Source organism: Tribolium madens, unplaced genomic scaffold, assembly GCF_015345945.1.
Source record: "Tribolium madens isolate multiple individuals breed KSU strain unplaced genomic scaffold, Tmad_KSU_1.1 Scaffold_96;HRSCAF=242;Tcas5.2_LG5, whole genome shotgun sequence".
In the NCBI taxonomy this organism is placed as follows: Eukaryota; Metazoa; Arthropoda; class Insecta; order Coleoptera; family Tenebrionidae; genus Tribolium; species Tribolium madens.
In genome coordinates, this window is record NW_025401068.1 from 5,068,630 (window position 1) to 5,086,512 (window position 17,883).

The 17,883-nt window shown below is 34.0% G+C and overlaps 1 protein-coding gene and 1 long non-coding RNA gene across 13 annotated transcripts in view; one reads left to right on the forward strand and one right to left on the reverse strand.

The window, feature by feature from the left end:
• Positions 1 to 945: 945 nt before the first annotated feature.
• LOC123013349 lies at positions 946 to 2,152 on the reverse strand. The gene is made up of 3 exons (XR_006413262.1): positions 1,997 to 2,152; positions 1,105 to 1,229; positions 946 to 1,051 (listed from the first exon to the last, which is right to left on the reverse strand). It is a non-coding gene; the product is annotated as an uncharacterized LOC123013349 (long non-coding RNA).
• Positions 2,153 to 3,199: 1,047 nt separating this feature from the next.
• Positions 3,200 to 17,883, forward strand: part of LOC123013497 (neural-cadherin) — a 145,415-nt gene continuing 130,731 nt past the window's right edge. For 11 of the 12 annotated variants that reach the window (XM_044412029.1, XM_044412034.1, XM_044412031.1 and 8 more), the window contains exons 1-3: positions 3,200 to 3,365; positions 11,524 to 12,125; positions 12,175 to 12,937. In XM_044412029.1, coding sequence (XP_044267964.1) covers positions 11,562 to 12,125; positions 12,175 to 12,937 — 1,327 coding nt within the window. In that variant the 5' untranslated portion in view covers positions 3,200 to 3,365; positions 11,524 to 11,561. The remainder of the gene's footprint in view (positions 3,366 to 11,523; positions 12,126 to 12,174; positions 12,938 to 17,883) is intronic. The other variant, XM_044412033.1, reaches the window with a different exon arrangement.

Consider the following 17,883-nt stretch of genomic DNA (forward strand, 5'->3'; position numbering starts at 1 on the left):
CATATAAAAATATAATAGTAAATAAAATAGTAAATATAATACAGGGTGCGCCAGAACTTGCGCCTCAGAGAAAATTTTCAAGTAAGGTAAGATACCAGGACCACGGAAAAAATGTTTAAAAAATTCTATCTGTCAAAAAATTTTGACATTTATTTTTTAACATTTGACATTTTTTTATGTGTTTTTAATGATACTGATGAACTTGTATATGTTTTTGTACAATTATTTAGTAGAGGTACAAAAATTTTGCCAATAAAAGCCACAAATAACAGTGAATAGAGTTACAATTTAGGATACAGCTGCTTCCTTGTTTCCTCTTTCAATAGCCTATAGCAAAAAAACTTGGAAAATTATTTTCCCAACAGAAATAAATATAGTCAAAGTACAAACTTTAAACCCTCATAACTTCGAAATTTTTATAGATAAATTTTTTTTTAACATTTTTTTCATGTTCCTGGGATCTTACCTTATATGTCATTTTCCTCTAGGGCGCGAGTTCTGGCGCACCCTGTATAATAGTCAAATTTAGTCACTTGTGCACTGAGAGAACAGTTTTTTACTAGTTAAAGATTTAGCTTAAATGTAAACTAATAATTTTTTAGAATACGGCGGAAGAAACTATTGTTATCAGAGAATAAATAATTTGTTTGGAATTTCCAAACATAGCATTTCTTAGTTTTTAAGTGATTCTGATTTTATAAAAACTTAACATCTACTTTAATATTATCATTGCATTGTTAATAGTAAGAAATATTTATTAACAAGAAACAAGGATCATTAAAGATTAATAATCTCGCATTAGATATTAAAAAATGTGTTCTTGATAGTTAAGAAGTATATCTTAAAGGGAAAAATATTTTTTTGGTAAAAATATACCGGATTGCTAATCAGTACAGCCACCAGCAGGTATATAAACCTAACAAAAAAATAAAACTGTACATATATTATTTAGAACAATTTATTAAGCAAAATAATAAACATTTAAAACATCATTAAGTACAAATTATTTATTTAGTACTGCACGGGGACGGGGTTGCCAGGACGTCAATCACTGCATTAATACTCATAAATTAAAAAAATAGACTTTAAAATTGAAAAACTTACCAAAGATGCAGATTTGTACTCTTTAATATGCCGCATCAATTTGAATTGGTCATCAAATTTTGGCACCAGCTGAGGAAAGAAACTCTGAACAAGATCCAGCAAAATATCATATGTCATTCCTTCATCTGAATAAAAAAAAACAAAAAGTAGATAGTTAGATTCCATCAGTTTAACATTAAATATAATTGCTTAATATTTAACAAAAGTTTTTATCGCCAACATACTACATTATTTACAAAATGAAATTATTGCAGTTGAAATAACATTATGGAGAATGTAGTTTGCAACAGTCCAAATCAGCCACTGCTCGAAGCTATTGCTCTTAAAAATATTTTTATCTTAATACGCAGAGCGTGTCGCAATACGCTCTATTAGTGTGACGTCAGCAAGGTACGTGACTGTACCTTTGAAGCTAAACAAATAAAAGTTTATTTCTTGAATCCTGGACGTGTAGGGAGATTGTTACTAAGGAAATAGTTGCTATGAAAAATGTGTGTCGTTTCGTAATGGTTTTAACAATTGTAGTCAACATTTCTGTAATTTAATCTGTTCTAACCTCACTTTCTGTGTACGTCAAAAATATGTGTACAGCATTGCCAGAATGTTGCAAACGACAGGAGTGGATAGGTCGTACCAAAACAAAACAAAATAAAAAATATTAACATTCACATAATGTGTATTTGGCTGAGAATATAAATTATTATTGGTTTACAAGTAAATATAAATATCTAGTAAAAAAAATCTAGTATCAATTTGGTACTCTAGTGTCACAACTGGCAACACTGTATGTTTAGCTTCAGTACAGTCGCGTCTGTGACGTCACCTCTAATAGCCCGTATTAAAAATTTCTGGTGGTGGCTGATCCGGCGATTGTAAATATCATTATACTAACCTTCAAATTTTTGCCACTGCTTCAGCAGCTTTTGGCACTTTTCGTCAAACGGACACCTGCACTCCTCAAAACACAAACACAAATACAACAGAAAAAACAAATGACCATTAAACTATTCGTTCATGTAAAGACTCGTTTGAACAAAGTTGGAGCACATTCACCACACACAACGTGCAACGCAACTGCATGTTGTGGTGAGCATGCGCGCAATTTTTCCAAGTAATATTTACGTATTTACATTTGAAGTTCCGTTTGTTATATGTTAAGATCTTTATGCTGGTTAAAAAAGAATAAACTGTTGTTGAATAATCGTTTCCATTGGTTATCATGTAAAGAAAATACATTATTGACTAAACAAAAATTTAAATAGATTTATTAACTATTAAATTATTACTTATTTATTACGATCTATAGTTTACATACTAAATTACAATACCGTAAAGAATATTTTGTTCAATAATAATAAATCAATAACTTAATGGAAAACCCTACATGTTATTTTCCAATGTTGGTTATTGCTTGAGAACATCCATGGATTAGTATTAAACTTTTCTTAGTCAAACTAATCTATCATTTAGCTGTTACTATTCATTTTTCTCAGTGTGAGTACTTTATCTCACTTATGAATAATATTTGATTTCTATCACCGAAAACAAAGGTTTAAGGTAGCTCAAAAACTCAACCTGTAAGATAAAGATAATTATAAAAATAAATTTAATTTAATTTTTGCTTGGGGAAGACAAAACCTATTTCTTTATTAAAGAGTTCTAAAATGCTTATTTATAAACTATTATTTTGTTCTATTTATTTCTAAGAGATTGCTGCTTATGTTTTGAAAAAAGCTCTTTCTAATTAAAGTTTTCCAAATTTCTTATTTATGTTACGATTAATCTACAACATTGTAGATGTCAATTTTGATATACAGGGTGATTCAAAATTATAGATCTATGAAAATTGTGTCGTTGTAATTTGAATAACTTTATTTTCCTATTTTCTCTTACTCTAATACTCTTTATTATCATCGTCAAGATCATTCGATTTTTCATCTTTTTCTAGAACCTTTAGCCTGGCCTCAAACCCACCCCCGACGCATCGCCGACGGCCATTTTCCCTTTGGTCGTCCTTCATCGTAGGACTTCGACTCATCTCGTCTCGAAGTGGCGTCCCATCTGCGCGACCACAGTTGGCTGGGACAGTATCGACACGGGTTTTGTTTCGAGTAAGATGCTGCAGTAGCTGGCCCATGTCTAGTGTTTTAGTTAGTGAAATTGGAGTGTTGTGTGACATGACAGTGAGTGGAGCCCCTTGAGGGCCCTAGGCAAGATCAAAAGGGGGCTATCGATTAGCTCGGGGGCTCAACGTGACGACGGTGCGTGCACATGCCCCGAAGGGGCTCAACAGCATTCGCTTTCGCACCCCCGAGCCGGCTACTACGTATTGATTTCTGACACACGGCTTTTTGAAAAATACGCACGGTGCGCATATTTCGATCGGCCTCACGTGCCAAGATTTTTTCTTTTTTGATTGAGGTTTGATGGGGTTTAATTGGGGCGGGGGTGCGAAGGTAAATGTGGAAATTGTTTATTAATGAGCTTAGCACGTTTCGGGATTTGTTGTGAGGGTGAATATGGCCCAAAAGCGAGCGGATATTGATTTTATTTATTTCGTACAGTATGAGTTGTGATTTAAAAGCTCTGGCTGCTTTTTTAACCCAATAATTGAAATCCCGGATTCTATTCAATTATTCCCTTTTTCTCGTGTCGTTTCTTCTCGCTGGGATGGGAATCTATCTTTGGTTCAACCAAATTATATGTTTTTAAAGAGATAAACTCTTCATTTGTCTTTTGAGAACTAAAACGATTATAACAACGTTTGTTTATTATGACTATTATGAGTTTCAAAGCGAGCTTTGCTCTCAGAATTTTGAAAAAACATTTAACATTTAAATCTGTTTTACGTTTAATTGATCCATGATTAACGTTTTATTAACCCAAAACTTCACATTTATAACAATTAATTAAATACTTTGAATATTTGATGACTTTTAACTTTATATAACTTCAAATGGTATTTCAGAAAATCATGAAAACAAACTTTTGGGATTTTTTTTCACCAATTAGGCGGGGGTGTGAAAGTTATTTGAATAGCTCTGTATCATGTTTTTATTTTTAAAATTATTACTTGAACATTTACTTTTTGTTATTCTTTTATTGTAGACGAATACGTATTTTCTTTGTATCCCTGTGTTTGGTGTGTAGAGCTTATTTAGCGTACAGGGTGCGCCAGAACTCGCGCCCCAGAGAAAAATGGGAAGGTAAGAGACCAGGAATATGGAAAAAATGTTATTTATAAAAGTTTCTAATTTTGCACTTTGACTCTATTTATTTTTGTTGGAAAAATAATTTTCCAAGTATTTTGCTACAGCCTATTAGAAGAGGAAACAAGGAATTTGTACCCTAAATTGTAACTCTGTTTAATGTTATTTGTAGCTTTTATTGGCAACATTTTTGTACCTTTAATAAATAATTATAAAAAAAACATATACAAGATCATCAGTTTCATTCAAGAGACATAAAAAATGTCAAATGTCAGAATTTTTTAAACATTTTTTTTCATGTTTCTGGTATCTTATCTTACTTGAAATTTTCCTCTGGGGCGAGAGTTTTGACACACCCTTTAGGTATATGTATAGGTAGAATAGGTTGTCTCAGAATTCACATTTAGAATTCATTTTTAGTTTGAGTTGGTTAAGTGTTTTACAGTTGTAAATCAGATTGCGTGATGTTATTAAAAAAAGCATGTGTTTTATTTTAATTATTTTTAATAGTTTTAACAAATTGTTGTACTTAAGTCAAACAAAATATTTTTATATTTTAATAAATTTTGATTACAAACATAGGTATATTTTTAATTATGTTATGTGTTTGTTTTCATGTCGTTTATATGAATTTTGATGAGTTCTAGAATATGCTGTTTGCAATCATAGAGAAAATATAATTATAAAATATGTAATATTAAATTTAAATGAATTTACTCTTTGGTGGTAGAAATAAGATGCAATAGGAATGTTCCAAATTGTTGTGAATGGTACAGTTGTGGAATTAAAATTTCGGGCAGTATTGTCATTTTCATAATGTAGACTCTAAAACAACCTTTACATTAATAATCTCATTTTTTACTCTTGTCATATTTATGTCATTTTGATGTCATTTTGACTTATTTACTTTCAAAAGTAGTGATTTGTGCCATAATAACGGGTAGGCAGCAGATCAAAGCGATGATTTAATTACACTTAGTTCAATTAATAAATTTCTTAAGACAGACAAATTGTTTAATTAACAATTTTAACAACAAAAAAAAAGGTTAATTGGCAAATGTCAGTCATGATGACAGTAAAGGGTAGTTTACAGTGAACTCTTTAAAGTAAGAAAAATACTGCCTGAAATTTTAATTCCGCAACTACACACACACACTCGTAATCTACAGAGTTGTTATAGTATTTCAAGTAAACAATAGGTATACATATTACAAGCAATGGGCGAAATATTTCATTATCTGGAGAAAACAGATTATCTGACCGAGAGGCGCAGCCTCGAGGAAAGATGGAGCTCGAGAGCGTTTTGAAATTCCTATATATCGAGCTTTGAATGCTATTTTATTGATTATTTTAATTAAATCATAAAATTATCTTTTTTTCCTAACAAAGTTTATGCGTTGACGAGTTGCTGTTAAAACAAATTGCGTTTTTGACATTTGGTGGGATCATAACGTTGTAATAGTTGTTGTTCTGACTTCTGAAAGATTAAGAATCAACATATTACTATAGTGAATGTGAATAAAAACTTTTTAAATAATGGAATGCAAAATAATGTACAAAATGTTTATTGTTTATTTATTTCGCCGAAAAATTATTTGCCACCTAACAGGGAATAAAGTGACGCTTTATTTGCTCCGACATAAAATACTAGTAAATGAAATAATGATTCTACTCTTAAAATAAATAAAAATAAATAAATAAATAAAATAAACTCGCCTCTGACATTACCTACATCCTCGGGAGTAAAGTAGTTGTTTATTCTCTCTTGATTGATAAATAACTATTTTTAATACTTTTTTGATACACATGCTAGTTCTATTTTTGTTAATTTTTGCTAAAATCTTTGTTATTGGTTTCGTAATAAACAAGACGAAATTTGTTTTTCTTTTGATATTATTTTAATCTTATTATCACCACAGTATTTAAATGCAATTTAGATTAAAATAATAATTTCTGAGCAAAGCGAAAGGTTATCTAAATATTGAACCGGTACGGTCGAGGGAATTTTTCTCCTTTTCGGGTTGAGCAAACGCGAATTCGTTCCATGTCAACACCCCAATTCACTATAAAGCTTCCAGTACATAAACACCCATCAATTGAAGTATTTGTTTATTTTAAAATTCAAGCAGCACTGACAAGTGACAGCTTAATAAAACAAATGAATAAATAATACCAACATTGTATAGGCGGCTCTTTTCGAATCGTTTAAACAAACACGACCTAAAACAATCCGAAAACTAACATTTCGACCGATAAATTGATTAATGTCCTTCCGAAGAGGCGTGTTTTTTGCTCCGTTCAAGAGATCCATCATCGAATCAATTTTTCGGGCACGACATTGATGGAGGCGAGATTAAACTTTGCTCCTAATTTGTTTTTCAATTAAAGCGGCAAGGTTTATCGGTAATCCACCTGACAGTCGGGAAGATTACCGGAATTCGGTGTTTTTCGGGAAATTCGTAATAGAAAGTCATCGACGTTTGATAAATATTTTATTAAAGCGTCGCTTCAACCTGCCACAAATAATCCTTCAAGACGATCGATTTCGCGTACAGACGGACGCTACGAAAACGCCACATTGGACGCCGGTTTCGCCGCTGATAAATTTGCGGTAAATCCGCAATTCGCAGGCTTGCAGCAGGATAATGGGATTCTTATCGCGCCGTCGGAACGATCTATGGTTTAATTTGAACGAGAAACCATGAGGCGCAATTGCGCCAAATTGCAGGTTCCTCCACCAGTCTTCGATCTTAACAAAAGTAAAAAACAAGTAACAAGTAAGGGAGATGTTGCCATCAAAGTACACAAATATTTTTCCATATTTTTGAAATGACCACTTTCAACTTATTTTAAGATAAAAGATTGAAAGTCTGGTCATTGTTTGTAACAGTGAACTTTAATCAATATTTTAAAATTTCAAAAAATGTGAATAAATTCTGAGAGAACTGTTTACCATTTGAAAAACTAAGTAAAACCAAAAGATTCTACGATTTTTTGTTACTTTAGTTTTGGTTGTGTATAACAGATTTTATTTAATAACTAGCATGTCCCGTGACTTCGTCCACACAGATTTTAGATATATGCTTTTGTTGTTTTTCAAAAAAGAAATGTGAAGTTAGTCTGTTTATCTATTTTTTTTTCTTGATTCATTAACTTAAAACAACGCAGAAGCAGAAAGCCAATTCAGTGCCAAGAAAATGACGAATGGAATGTATGTACCTACGTTACCATCGCTTACACCCCATTTCACCTCGTTGAATTTTCAAAAAGTGCACTTCTACACTCTCAAAAATCAAAATTCTAAATTTCATATATTTTCGTTTAAATGTCTACACCTTATTTCATCCCGTTATAGGTTGGTTTTTGAGAAGTGCCTGAGTAGTGCACTTTACTTTACTCTCTATCTATTTTCCAAATTTCATCTTTTATCTTCGTTTAAACGTGTACATCTTATTTCACCTCCTTAGAAACTGATTTTTAAAAATCTAGTGTTAGTGCCCCTTTACAACCGCTAAAGAACATATCCTTCAAAAGTTATGTTTCTATCTTCGTTTAATTGTTGGCAACCCATTTCACCCTCTTATAAATATATTTTCAAAAAATCTTTTCTTGGTGGATCTCTCTCTAAGGAATATGTTTTTTAAATTTTATATTTTTACCTTCGTTTAAATGTTTACACCCCATTTCACCCCCCTTAGAAATTAATTTTCAAAAAATCTTTTTTAGCGGACCTGTACACCCTCTAAGCAATATGTTTCCCAAAGTGTAGGTACGTTTTTATCACGGTTTAAAGGTTTATACACCCAATTCACCCCCTAAGAACATATCTTTCAAATTTCATGTTTTTATTTTCGTTTAAATGTGTACATCCAAAAAACCTGTACACCCCCTTAGAGATTGATTTTTAAAAAATCCTTTCTTAGCGGACCTCTACATCTTCTAAGGAACATATCTGCCAAATTTCATATTTCTAACTTCAGTGGTTTAGGCTGTGCGTTGTCTGTCAGTCAGTCACGGAATTCTTTTATACATATAAATATAGATAATTGATAAAAAAAGTCTAATGAGAGAATTAAAAAAAATATGAAAAAAAAAACACCAATGTTTAGGTAATTTAAATTTAGATACTTTTTTTTGACAAATTATATTTGGGAGCTCGAGTCCGTTTTTGTTCGTAAAAATTCACGGGACATTTACACTTTGAATAAATGTTTCAAACCCTTTACATCGATCTCAAGATTTGGCCACTGAATTAAAAAGAACATCTCAGTAATGACCAACCAATGTAATTTAGTCGACGAGTCGCCACTGGCGCTCGATTCGTGCAGTGGTTTACTTTTCCGCCTCCGGGTCAAGAATAAATCTCGTCGGGTTAGTCTTTGTCGTGTTTTTGTAACACTCCCGCGTTTACAAATCGCATTTTATCCGAGTTTGCGTAACGATAATTGCCGCGGTTATTTCCCAGAGTACAGCAAAGTAATTACTGATGAAAATCATCGGACTGAGTACCTGCAAACTTAACCTTTACGCGATGTAACCGCTTTGTCTTTGCTTACACACTAGATGAACAATTTCAAAACACAACGTATAATCCGGGATGAAAAACGATATCGGGGGTATAACGCTATAAGATAATAAGTAACTTATATAGCGCGTCTTTAAAAAACACCGGAAGCTGTGCAATGAGTTATTGGACCTGTTAAAACTTAAATTTAGCATTGCTAAAATTACTGTAGTAAGCAGAAAAACCAACCCCGGAATCAGACAGTCGTACCAATACGTGATGACACATGCCCATAGCGGGGCATAGCTGTAGCAATTTGAAACGAGTTTTATTGTATTGTGACAACATTCTGATATTCATCGACTTGAAGAAACTTATCGTAATCAAGATTAGCTGTTGGTGGTCTGGATTACGTTTCGATTTTATTGAATTATCTCTCGAATTATCTCTCGAACATGAATTATGAACACATCGATGCTACTCATTGCCACCCGTGGTTCTAATTTATAAGAAGCTCTTTAAATTAACTATTAGATTATTACATTAGTGGTAACCGGTCTTGTTAAATCTCAAAAAGCTACACCATGACATATCAGAAATGGTTTTAATTCCGTTAACGGTATAATCAGTTTTTGATGTTATAAATCGATCAACATGGGCGCCGTTTGGGAGCGGGGGGGACTTTTACAGGATGGGGCATTTGCCCCCTCTGGAAGTTTTATTTCGTTAGCAGTAGTTTTTTTTTTTGTTGAAGTGTTAAGTTTTAGATTCCAATTTATTTTTTTAACAAAGTCTCTCACTTTTTCATATTAAAAATTCGTTTTATGTTCGTGTTTTTTTATGTGTTTTTTACCTGTATGTGTAATATGATATTAAAATTGCTGTGCTTTCCCTCCTCTTTTGAAAAATCTTTTAACGACGTCCATGTCGATCAATAGAAAATGAAAGCAACATCATCAACTTGTATATTATTATGTTTTCAAAAGATGATTGTGTAACAATGAGTAAAAGAAATTAAAAAATATCTTAACGTGTTTCATTGAGATGAGTTTCTTTTCAATGGAGCAACTTTTATTAAAATGTTTAAGGTGTCATTTAGATTGCTAACGAGTGTACATATTAAGGAGATAAGACGTCAAACGCTTCATTTGCCGATAAGTGGAAAGTGATGACTTTAATCAATCAATTCACGTCGGCTACGTGCATGTAGAACCGAATTAAGCTTTGTTCGATGCTTTCACTAAGCACAAAGACGCTGAATTAACCAGGCTTCTTTTTATCTATAGTTTAAAATATTTTTTTTGTTAATTTTTATAATAATCACAACAAGAATTTTTAAAACAAAAACAGAAAAATGTATATGTCGTGCCACAGCTATCGCGACTTTCTGTCACTTTTTACAATGTTTTTTCTGTATGAAATAGTGCAGCATCTTGGCTCAAAATTTGTAAGTAGGGTTCAGTTGTTGATTGATTCTTATTCTTTTACATATAAATTAAATGTTTTTAACCTATTTCACCTTAAAAAATGCAGTTCAGTTAATAAGATAATAAAAGAGGAAAATACGAATTTTATTATTTATTAAATGACGAAATATGTATCGTAAAACGTGTTTTTAGATATTCATATATTTATCTATAATTACATACATATTTTGAACAGCATGTAAGATTCAATCATATCGTGTAATACATCAGGAGAAAAAAAACTTTTCAAAAATGCAAAAATCCAATATGGCGCTTATAAGAAGAAGCAAAGTTGAGTGTTGTAACTCTGGCTTCAAGGGCGCCTTGGAAAAGCGATGACAAATTTAGATCCCTTGTAAAAAAGTGCATCAAGAACGTTTTAGTTAAAAACGTCTAGGTCTTTTAGTTTTCGCTTGAAAAAATAAAAACGAAAATTACAAATTTCTGTTTTGAATTCTCTTATCAATTAAAAAAAAAATTGCCATCATAGTAACCAAATTGACTTTTTTGTTCGGAAAAACTGTACCTTGGGTATTGAGTAGCTAAAATAACCATTTTACATAGGAGTACTATTTTATTGAGTCCGGAAAAGACTTATTTTATGATTTTGTTTTTTTTTAATTAGATGAAATTAATAGTAAGTAAAGGCATATAAAACAGAAAATAAGATATATAGGATGAATAAAAAGTATGGACGCAAGCGTTGTTTTTTTTTAAATCTTTTGCTTCCAGAAAATAATAATTAATAAAAATTAAAGTGCTATAAAAACTATGATCGTATTTTGAGAATGAAATTTTGTTTTGTTTTTGAGTTATGCGAATTTTAATTTTTATACATATAAAAATGTTTTCAGTTAAAGTTGAATAAAATGTAGATAGTTGTAATCCTTGGATTATAGTTTTTGTAAAAAAAAAAGTTCTATTGTGGGTTACCATTAAAAAAATAAAATTTTTAAGAACACTTAGAAAAGAAAATTTCGCAAAATTTTATTTTTATAACACGTCACATTTTTATAGTAGGTAATTATTTTTTTCAAAAATAATAACAGTGCTTGTCTTTTTATATAGGAGCTTTTTGTTATGTTTATATTTATCTTTATTGGCACTAATAAAATTGCACATTGAATCTGGAATTTCGGTTCAGTAAAATTCAATTTTGGGCTTAAAATCTTATTAAAGTACATTTTTTACAAAAACATTCAACTTTAAATCAACCTGAATTAATATATGAATTTTATAGTTGTCTTTTGTAGACCTTAATTCCGATGTGGCGGTGAGATGCACCCCTCAACGATGTTCGCCTTCTTGGCGTTATTCCCCTTATGGATATCGTCCAGTGCGTCCGTATCTGTGATTCCTCACGATGCCCACCCCGGCTACAGTGTGAAGAAATTTGCCGCCGGGCTCAACTACCGTCTTCTGGATTCCGGCTTTTCGCAGTTCTTCACCATGCTGGAGGACGGTTCTATCATGACCGTCTCGGACGTGAGTCCCTTGGTGAATCGGCCTATCGACTTGTTGGTTCTCGAGGACGCCGGTAACACCACCAAGACACACATGTTGCAGTTGTACGTGTTGGACAGACGTAATATGCTCAGTTTTAAGTCGGACAGTGACGAAGTGCTGGGGCGCGTCGCGGAGAACTCTCCGACCGGGACCAAAGTCGGGGGTTTACCGGTGCTCCAGGCCGCGAGTGGACTCACCACCACCCCCATCACGTATACTATTATTGGGGGGAACGTGGGGCAAGCGTTTGAGTTGAGGAGTAGTGTCACGGGGGATGTTATGCAGAATGTCACAGTAGGGGATAGCCAAGCGGGGGTTGACGTTGTTACGGCACAGGTGAGTAGAAGTCTCCAAGTGTCCAGTTTTGGATTTTTTGGTTCTCTAGGTGTTGGATCGGGAGGAGACCGGCCGATATGTCCTGACAATCCAGGCCAGCGACCCTTTGGGGGTGAACAAGGCCGTGATCAATGTCGTCATTGAAGTCGAAGACGAGAACGACAACAGTCCCGTTTTCTCCCAAAAGGTCTACCGGTTTGTCGTCGGAGACGATTCCCTCGAGGGCGACAACGTCACCACGACTTGGAAGCGCTTCTCTTCCATCGGCAAGGTGGAAGCCACCGATGCAGATGGCGACAAGGTCGCCTATCGCCTTGCCACCCCGACCAATTACCTCGTTATCGTCCCTCAAACCGGCGACCTCCTACTCAGCGAGGAACCCTCGGAGGAGGTGGACCTTGAACTCGTGGTAGAAGCTCACGATTTGAGGACTCCTAGTCGGACCTCTCCTCGCCCCGCCCAAGTCCTCTTTAAATTTAAACCTCCAGAATCATCCAAAGTTGAGCTTGACCTCGATCTGCAACAATTAGCCGATAGGGAATTACACAGAGGCAAACGAAGAGTAACCCGTGCAGTGCGACCAACCAAAAGAATCGAATTTACCGAATCTGACGGTGACACCGAAGGCCGAAACGTCTTTCAACTCGAAAAGGAAACAGACCGGGAAACGTTCAAAATTCGGGACGAAAATCCCTGGGTCACCGTCGATCCTAACGGAGCAGTTCGAGTGAAAAAGAAGTGGGATTACGAAGAGTTGGGACCGGAGAAAACCATCGATTTTTGGGTCACCATTACTAATGCTGAGAAGAGCGGTAAGTGCGACTTTTCTGCACGCTTCAATCAATTATTCTAATTTGGTCGTACCCTAATTAAAAGCGTCCGCTCTCACTGTGTGTCATTTTAAATATTCATTACTCAGCGGAAAAGTTTTATTGTCTTTGCGATTTTAATTATGGTATGGGTTCCCATGGTTGACATTGCCGCTAACTTTGGGATATTATGCTTAATTGAATTTTTTTATTGGTGCACTTATAATAATGTTCAGTTGTAGGGAATTTGTGTTTTTATGGACAATTATAATAAAGTTAAGGTAGCTTGCGGCTGGAAATTAAACTCTGATTTAGATTGGAACGTGCTAAAATTTTATTCTTTAAACAAAAGTTTTGAAAATGTGCAGTGATTTATTTCGTTCATTAAAATTTATCTAGCTACACAAATTGGCTTTTTTTCTAACTAAATATACATATACTCGTAGTTTGTAACATTATTTTGCACCAAATCAAACTAAATAAAACAGGAGTTTGTTTTTTATGGCTAATAATAAATAAAAATATAATTGTGTGTTGGTATCATTATAAAATGGATAAACAAGATTGAAATCTTTCTACAGAATAGGTAGCAATGAATTGATTTACGAGTCGTTTTTGCAATTCGGCAGCAATTCAATTTCCGATGAAATTTGATTCAGAGCTATTTGAAATTTTTTGTTTCATTTATCTTCTTTGGGATATAATATTTCAATCGTTTTTATTTCTTTCTTAGATAATTCTCGTATCTTGATTGAACGAACTCCCGGAAGCCAAATGCAAATTTTACAAGTTTTAAACCGCCAGTTATTCGATATCGCTAATATCAAAAATGTCAAAATATTTTAATTAAGTAATATGAACTTCTGACTGACCAAGAGAATTCTAAATGATTTGAAGAAATTATCAAATTAAAATTCACTCTCGTATTTTCGTCAGTTTTCTCGGTTTGATGAGTCTGTTTTGCTGCAAAATTCTGGTAATTAAGCCGCGCGATATCTTCCAGCACCCGATTGAAAAGTGGCTCTTTTCAAAAACGCGACACGCCGGGGAGTTGACAATTGAATTATTTGTGGAAAAAGCTCGAGAGCTTTTCGCTGATAAGTTCGTTTGTGCGCTTGCCCGCCAAATGTGATTTCTATAACAAATTGCGGTGGACTATAATAATAAAAACTACAACAAGGTTCCCCTTGTTATTTATGTGACTTTGATGGCATCGTTTTGTCTAATTACATTGCTTGTTTATGGTTTAATCCGAATTTTAATCGAAGTTTAAGTCGTTGGACGACTTTCGTTGATATATGACTGCGTTTAATTGAGTGAAAAACATTTTTTGATAGCCAATAACGCTTTGTTTGGGCTCATTTTAAAACGAAAACTTTTCATTCAGGACGACCGTCTGCAATGCATCATAAAATATAAGTTTTCCTCGGGAAAATGGAAATTTCGGGTTATCCTCGGATCTGATCGTAAACGATTTTTTGATTCGGGGCTTCGAATACCGGAATTTTGGTAATTATCGGGTTTTCTCCGGAAAATTCGAGCCGATAAAGTGAATAATATGGGAGATCTGGCAATGCCAGGAAAGCTATCATCGAAGAACGATGGGCAATTGTCTCGCCATTTCGCCAAGTGCAGCGCCGGATTCGACAAATTGCGACCGGAAAAAGGGAACGAATCGATAAGAATTTAAGCGACTTTTCATATTTTTGTTCTGAGGAAAACCAGCAACTGCCGAAATTAAAATTTCTCATTTATTTTTTGTCCATTAGAGCCGCATCTTGTCTGGTAATAAACATAACTGTTTTTGTAGCACTTAACGTCTCAATTAGAGGATTATATCAAGCGGGAGATCAAAAGATGTACATTTAACGGCCTATTTATCTTGTCGTGTCCATTCTTGTGAGCGTCGTTGGGAAATTTTGTCATTTCGTGATGTACTTAAGCACGGTGCTAAAAATATGACTAGGAATTTGAATTTTAAATAGTTACATGAATATTAATATTATTTCCTGTGGTACAATGTATACAAAGGATAATTAAAAATAAATAAATCAATGAAAAAGTTGGCTTTTCTCGCCGCGAAAATTAAAAACGAATCCTTAAAAGTGTACAACACAAGGAGTCAACTGGCACGCGTCCAAAATGCAGCAAAATTTCGATTCGAAGAATGTGAAATGTTGGAGGTTTTCCTTCCGCGTGTAGCGCCGACTGCGTGCTATATTGATTTTCGCCACGCCCGGCCACCGCGTGCCGTAATACCAAAAGAACACGTCACTTGCAAGGAACCGAGTCTGCACTTTACGGGGATCGTCTTCGATGACTATTAATCACTCGCAGGAAATGTAAACAAAACGATTGTCTTGCCGGGGTTCTAATTATGGCATGATTTGGGAGCCAGATGGAAGGATCGTTAGCGAGCGGGCAAAAAAAATTGGTCGGGGAGTTTGATGGGCATGCAGTTGAATTATTACAAAGGTGTAAGCCCAAGGGCTTATGGAAGGGAATTAAAACGGGGAATAGGCCAGGAGAGTTTTAACAAACGTGTTTTAAACCAGAATTCCTGCTTTTCGGTCTTGCATCAATAATAAGGGAATTTGAGTGCAGAAATGAGCTATTTAAACACCTACTTTAGTACGCCTTGTAGTTTTTTTTACAAGTTGGATAATCTTCTTGTTTCAACATGCTTTATAGTTCTATAAATTGTTTATAAAGCACAGTCATTAAAAAAATTGATTTCCAAATTGCTTGTCTTATTTTTTATTATATTGTTTTCAAATAGAAGAAAACGGTTTTATCCGCAAACGTCAGAAAAATGACACTTTTATGACTAAATGACACAGGTAAAAGTTTTATTTTTCAGACATGGAGTAAAAACACTGTTTTTACGCCTAGGCGTTTTCACTTTTACTTGACACTTACTTTGACATTTACCAATACTGTTTCTTTCGCTGCTTCAGCATTTTCTGGAGAGGTACAAGGTAGATTATCAGCATTCGACATTTTGCATTATAAACTACACTAGTCATTCACCAGTTAAATCAATCAATACTTACGAAAATCTCAACACAAATTCTGAAACTGACGCGTGACGTTTGTTATGACTTTATTGCAAAGCGTCCTGATTATTGAGGTGATTTACTTGATTATTGGTGTGTTGCCCTTTTCTCTCCATCTTAATCGTTTGCGGAGAAAATAGTATATGTTATTTGGAGTAAAAGTGAGTTTATGTGGCTCAGCTCAGCTCAGCTTCGCTACATAAAATCACTTTTAATCCTAATAACATAATCTACTATTATTAGAAATAGAAACAGGCGAAATTTAGTGCAAGAAAATTTTAATTAATTGTAATTTTCTTTGAAATTTAATAAGTCCACTTGTGAACTTAACCTTTTCACTCGTAGATAAACAATCTCTTTATCGTCTTATATAATAAATAACTATTACCTACTTTATTATTTAAATAAAATAACGTTGAAAACTAAGTATGAGTTTTACTAACGTATCTAACGTTTCATGTGGTCATAGTATTCTAAAAAGTATTTAAAAAGATGGCGTAATTATAAATAGATGAGATTTAAGGGTTTTTTAGAAATCACTTGTGATTTAGATCGGAAAAACTTCCAATTCTAACTTGAAACTCTGTGTGAGGAGGCTGCATTTAATATGAACCTACGAGAATTAGGATTGAGAGTTTATTAATGATTCTTTAAAGAACTTCTGAAATTTAAAGAAAGAAACTATTGATCACATTTTTTCTGTAAATCTTTAAACATTTGAGTATTAAATAGCTACGTTTTAATAAAAAGTACATTACAAAATGTGGAAGTTGTAGGTAAACGTTTTAATTTTTGAAATTCACAAATACTTTTGGTACACATCGATCATACATCGATTTACGCACCACGTCCAGCTAATTAAAAAATTTGCTCAGTTGATCATTTCCCATCCGTCTCTTCCGCTCCAATTAAATCCACCCTCCGGGTCACTCAAACATCAATTGCGCTATCGGCAACTCACCATTTACTACCTCCCCATTTTTCACCATGACCGTCGCAACCGCCCCTGGATGTCGTTGTTTGCCGCATTTTAATAAATCCGTCTCTGGCATCATGCAATGTATAATTAAATTCGGTGCGATCTATTGTTGTACGAATTCGAATTGATTAAAAAGTCACACGAATCAAATCCGAAGCGTTTGTTATGCAAATCGGCTGCGAATTCTACTATTTTCGCAAAGTTTTTCAATTATGAAGTCTTGTGGTTTTAATTGACCACTTCCGGACCAAGTGGGCAATCATTTTGTTACAGTTAGGGTCCTGTATCGATCGCAAAGTTTGGCTTAAAGGCCCGTAATGATGAAATATCGGCGATCTCGCTAATAAATGAAATTCTCGGTTTTTCCCCTCTTTCGTGATTCATCTCCGATACCGCGATCAATCAATAACGGAGTCTCGCATTTTTCGAAAGAGAGGTCATTGTCGTGGTTGATGGATGGCGGATAATAAAAAAGTTATAAGCACCTAGTGCGAAAATCCTAATTTTAATCGGATGCGAGAATTTGTACAAGTTGGAAATTTATTACAAAAGTTTCAACAAAGTCGATCTGACGGCCCTAATTTTCTCGCCAAATACACTAAATTAGTTTCGAACTGGGAAACAGGGAGAGAGTAATGTAACGATTTTTGACCGTTTTTTGACAGCTTGTGCCTCAAATAAACAATAATAAAAATGTTGCATTAGTCTAGTCTTAAAATTTATCCCTGGCTTTAGTCCAAATTTCTCACATATTTCTCGCCGAACTTATCACAAATATTACATGATGCAGAGACAATAAACTTGTCCCTAAATCCCCGAAAGAGGGTTGGGGTTTCAAATAAACTCCTTTAATCCCTCTCTAGTCGATAATTCATTTTCTCGATTTTTGGCTCTACTGTACGATTTAAATTTTT